This window comes from Mandrillus leucophaeus, unplaced genomic scaffold (genome assembly GCF_000951045.1).
Source record: "Mandrillus leucophaeus isolate KB7577 unplaced genomic scaffold, Mleu.le_1.0 Scaffold347, whole genome shotgun sequence".
NCBI lineage: Eukaryota > Metazoa > Chordata > Mammalia > Primates > Cercopithecidae > Mandrillus > Mandrillus leucophaeus.
The window spans coordinates 503,649-509,301 of NW_012103665.1; the positions used below are offsets into that span (position 1 = coordinate 503,649).

At 38.4% G+C, this 5,653-nt stretch overlaps 1 protein-coding gene across 2 annotated transcripts in view; it reads left to right on the plus strand.

Annotated features, from left to right (window-relative positions):
• Positions 1-4,397, plus strand: part of EMC7 (ER membrane protein complex subunit 7) — a 38,691-nt gene extending 34,294 nt beyond the window's left edge. For both annotated transcript variants that reach the window (XM_011989108.1, XM_011989109.1), the window contains one exon: positions 3,931-4,397. In XM_011989108.1, the coding sequence (XP_011844498.1) occupies positions 3,931-4,083 (153 nt within the window). In that variant the 3' untranslated portion in view covers positions 4,084-4,397. The remainder of the gene's footprint in view (positions 1-3,930) is intronic.
• Positions 4,398-5,653: the final 1,256 nt, after the last annotated feature.

The following is a 5,653-nucleotide window of genomic DNA, read 5'->3' on the forward strand; positions in this document are numbered from 1 at the left end:
CACCTTGCTGTCATCAGAACCGGTTCAGTAGAATTGAGATGGTTGCTACTAGTGTTATTGTATAGACAACATTTAAATCTTTAATTTCACCATTGGTTGTTAAGTGCATTTTTTGTTCTATTAACTGTAAAGTGGGGGAAAAATATTTTCTGGATTTTTTTTTTTTTCTGCAGGTTATGATGATGGTTCTTCCTTTATTGATATTTGTGCTTCTGCCTAAAGTGGTCAACACAAGTGATCCTGACATGAGACGGGTAAGATGATTGTCCAGCTATGGATTTTTTTTTTTTTTTAAGAGACAGAGTATCTGTTGCTCAAGCTGGAGTGCAGTGGCACAGTCAGTCTGAGTGGCCTCATCCTGGGCTCAAGCTATCCACCTGCCTCAGCCTCCCAAAGCGCTGGGATTATAGGTCTGAGACACCATGCCTGGCCCCATCTGTGGGTCTTTGAACCATATTGTGATGTTTGCTCTATCCCATCGTAGCTGGGTGGCTTGGTTTTTCTCAATTTTATTCTAGTTCCCAAGCCAAATTAATCTAGAGGTTGTATTAACACAGTATCATGTTCCTGGCATTTAATTAGCTGCTTCCATTAGACTAGATAAATTGTTAGTTCTGCATGATTTAAAGGCCTGGATCTCTTCGTGTAGCTAAAACATCTTACTGGATCCTAGCCTCTTGTGTGCCTTACTTTTTAAATAGCTGAAATGTGTAATAATTCTGGTATACTTAATCTAAATATTTTACAAAATGATTGCTCCTATGATCTGCCTTTACTTTACAAAACTCTCTTCAGAGTACATACTCAGTTTATGTGTTCAGACACACAAAAGAAATTCAGATAGACTAAGGGGAATGGATAAGTAGAGGAGTGACCTTTGAATTCTGTACCACGAAGCCATACTGGTTGAGCAGAGGGAGAGGATTTGCTAAGTAGGATGCTTGCAATTTAGTGCCACCACATTTTCTCTTTGAATATTGGCTGCCATTTGAACTCTTCATTTTTTTCAAAAAACAATTGTGCATTTTTCCATTCAACCATCAACAAGTATCCTCTGAGTTTCAAAGTTCCCCATTTTATTTAGTATATTGATGTGTTGACATTTTATTCATTCCTGAGTAAACATTTATTAATCAATTTCTAGGGTCTCGATACTGAGATACAGAAATGAATTATAGGCCATTCCTGTCATCAGTAGGCTCAGTCCAGTTAAATGTAGAAAATAGAATGGATTTATCAAATAGTCTTCTTGCTATCAGGGGATTTTGTGACTATTTCTTTTCTTTTTTCTTAATAGAAATTTATCTTATTTCTTAAAGAAATAAGGTAAATAAAAATGTTTGCTAAGATAGTAGGTGATTACATTCTGTGGAAGGTAATAAGGTGTCTATTCCAAGCAGGAATGGCAGAAAAATATTCATAGGAAAAGAAAGATTTTTGATATTTCAAAATGTCTTATTGGTAAATGTTTGCATTTTTGTTTCAGTGTTAGACTGAAAGTAATACATCCTATGCATTCCTTGTATATGTTAAGCCAATTAACTGTGACATCAGTAGAGGGAAACATCAGAAGTCACATTTGATTTAAGTTCATTCCGGCCGGGCACAGTGGCGCAGGCCTGTAATCCCAGCACTTTGGGAGGCCAAGGCAGTGGATCACCTGAGGTCAGGAGTTCGCGACCAACCTTACTAACATGGTGAAACCCCGTCTCTACTAAATACCAAAAAATTAGCTGGGCGTGGTGGCACATGTAATCCGAGCTACTTGGGAAGCTGAGACAGGATAATCGCTTGAACCTGGGAGGCGGAGGTTGCAGTGAGCCAAGATTGCGCCATTGCACTCCAGCCTGGGCAAGAAGAGCAAAACTCTGTTTAAAAAAAAAAAAAGTTTATTCCTTGTAAAGTGCTTTGCACATCGTAAGCATCGTAAAAAGTTAATTCAAGAGCTTCAGAAGCTCTCTTCCTTGGCACTGCCTGCAGAGGTGGCATCATCTCCTACTTGGCATCATGGCTGCCCTCAGATCCTTTGTGAAGCCCAAGATCATCAAAAAGAGAGCCAAGAGGTTTATCTGGTACCAGTCAGACCAATATGTCAAAATTAAGCTTAACTGGCAGAAACCTAGAGGCACTGACAACAGTGTTCGTAGAAGATTCAAGGGCCAGATCTTGATGCCCAGCATTGGTTATGGGAGCAGCAAAGAAACAAAGTACTTACCAGCAAACTATCGCAAGAACAGAAAACCAAACACCGCATGTTCTCACTCATAGGTGGGAATTGAACAATGAGATCACTTGGACTCGGGAAGGGGAACATCACACACCGGGGCCTATCATGGGGAGGGGGGAGAGGGGAGGGATTGCATTGGGAGTTATACCTGATGTAAATGACGAGTTGATGGGTGCTGATGAGTTGATGGGTGCAGCACACCAACATGGCACAAGTATACATATGTAACAAACCTGTACGTTGTGCACATGTACCCTAGAACTTAAAGTATAATAATAAAAATAAAAAATAAACCCAAAAAAGCAAAAAAACAAAGTACTTACTACCCAGTGGCTTCTGGAAGTTCCTGATCTACAACATAAAGGAACTGGAAGTACTGCTGATCTGCAACAAATCTTACGGTGCTGAGATTACTCAGGGTGTTTCCTCCAAGAACCACAAAGCCATCTGGAAAGAGGAGCCCAGCTGGCCATCAGAGTCACTAGTCCCAGTGCCAGGCTGCACAGTGAGGAGAAGGAATCAGTGGCTCATGTGCATGTTTTATTGGTGTTTAAATAAAACCACAAAAACTGGAAAAAAAAAAAAAATAGAGCTTAAGAATTGAACAGATTGAAAAATAGAGTTGATATGTTTGCAGGGACTCAAGAGCTGTTACCATATACATTTATTTCTTAATTATTGGGGCATGTTAACATATTTGATTTATGTTTACAATATTTCTTTTCCTAGCCTTATTTGTAAAAGCACCTTCTCCTTTAAAACTTAGGAATAAATTCTACCTTTGTGGGAAAAGCTCAAGCTAATATCCTAACAGTGTTCAATTAGAAATGAAATCCTAGTGTTATGTTGTGTGCCTATAGTCCCAGCTGCCCAGGAAGCTGAGGCAGGAGGATCACCTGAGCACTCTCTCTTAAAAAAAAAAAAAAAAGAAAAGAAATGGTAGATAATGCAGTACTTGCTATCTTTTTCATGTATGAATGGACTAAAGTCAATTTTAAGTTCACTTTTAGAATGTCACTTAAAATTTAAATGAAGCAGATGTTACATTAATATTATATAACTATCAAACAGTACTTTATAGATTTTTGGGTCAATTAAGGGGGACGACAAATACTCAAAAGTGCCAAGTCCTATCCTGTTTTGCCAATGACTTGTTTGTAACAGTGTGATGCTTGCTTTAGAGTCTAATCGAAGTCACCCGAGCCATACAGGATTCATAGATTTATGAGGCTTATAAATGAACTCGTAGAAATACAGAACTTATTTTCCAAACTTTACTGATACCTCGATATATAGTTAAAAATTAATATTCTGGTTATATGCATCTAAAGAAAGCATGAACTTAAAAATGTACTCATTAAAACAATAAGAAAGCACTTTAATCAGAAAACATAAGATAGGAATATAATCAAATATATTCATTATCAGAAAAAAATGTTCTTTATTAAGACAAGTAGAATCAAACCTTAGGCAATCATTTATTGGACATTTACTAGGAGTCAGAATGTTTAGTGGTATAAAGGAGGTATGGAAAATAGTTACTAATGATACATAGGTGAAGTACTATTGAGTATGATGTTGCATCATTCCCAGAACCAGTACCTTTCACTTGTTCTACTCCTTTACTTTTTCTTTAATAGGAAGTGTTAGGAGTTAAAAGACTCGAAGGATCCTACATATCATTGTGCCTTGTCTTCTTGCAGGAAATGGAGCAGTCAATGAATATGCTGAATTCCAACCATGAGTTGCCTGATGTTTCTGAGTTCATGACAAGACTCTTCTCTTCAAAATCATCTGGCAAATCTAGCAGCGGCAGCAGTAAAACAGGCAAAAGTGGGGCTGGCAAAAGGAGGTAGTCAGGCCGTCCAGAGCTGGCATTTGCACAAACACAGCAACACTGGGTGGCATCCAAGTCTTGGCAAACCGTGTGAAACAACTACTGTAAACTTGAGTCATCGCGAACGTTGATCTCTTACAACTGTATATGTTAACTTTTTAGCACATGTTTTGTACTTGGTACATGAGAAAACCCAGCTTTCATCTTTTGTCTGTATGAGGTCAATATTGATGTCACTGAATTAATTACAGTGTCCTATAGAAAATGCCATTAATAAATTATATGAACTACTATACATTATGTATATTAAAACATCTTAATCCAGAGATCAAATCATCTTTCTTTTTTTTTTCACTTAATGTTTCTTTTTTTCTGACAATTTTCTTCAATTATCTGAGGCTTGAAATTGACCTTTCCTCTTTGAAAGGGAGTGGTTGTTATTTTTACACAGCATGCACATGGTTTTTTATGCGGCCACAGCTTTCAAAATTTTCAGTTCTCCCTGATAATCTGAGGTGGAACCATATGTTGCTGATGTAGTTTCAATTTCTTATTATTACAGTTAGTTTCAGAGTGTGGACATATGAATCACAATAGATCTTATCAACTTTTTTATTCTGGTTGCCATCTATGGTATTCATTTTACAATTATTGAGTACCAGCTATGTGCTGTGATGCAAGGTAGAGTACAGATATGGATAATATCCAAGTGCTCCTTGATAGAACTTATTATGTAGGGAGGGAGGACAAATAATAACAGAGAATGAATGGCCAGGGGAAAGAAGTACAACAGTAGGAGAGCCTTCTAGAGCCTAAGGATGGGGAATCCACCTTAGAGCTCCATATTGTAATAGAGATACATAACACAGGTAGCTTTTCAAACCCCTCATCTTTCTGATCATAGCTTCTCAGAGGTGTTAGAAGAGAAATTACTACTTTCTTTCTTTTTTTTTTTTTTTGAGACAGAGTTTCACTCTTGTCGCCCAGGCTGGAGTGCAAGGGCACGATCTTGGCTCACTGCAACCTTCGCCTCCTGAGTTCAAGCGATTTTCCTGCCTCAGCCTCCCAAGTAGCTGGGATTACAGGCGTGTGCCACCACGCCCAGCTAATGTATTTTTAATAGAGACAGGGTTTCACCACGTTGGCCAAGCTAGTCTCGGACTCCTGACCTCAGGTGATTCGCCTGCCTTGTCTTCCCAAAGTGCTGGGATTACAGCCGTGAGCCACTGCGCCTGGCCAAATAACTACTTTCCAATCAGGAGTATCTCAAAAGTTTTTTATTTCAATAAGTTACATTTTCACACCTTTTCCTTTTGGGTTATTTTAATTAACTCTCAGGCCACAGTATTGCTTCTAGTCAAGGGCTCCTATTCTCTCCCATACTAAAGAACTCCTGTATTGTTATTAAATCAGTGAAAAAAACCAGAGTAGGTTCCAAACTCAATTTTCTCTTTTGTATTAGGTGCTATTGTTCATTTAAAAATGAGGTACGTGTTTTCTTTTAAAGAAATAAGTTCTGGGTTGGGCATGGTGGCTCACGTCTGTAAGTAATCCCAGTACTTTGGGAGGCCGAGGCGGGTGGATCACCT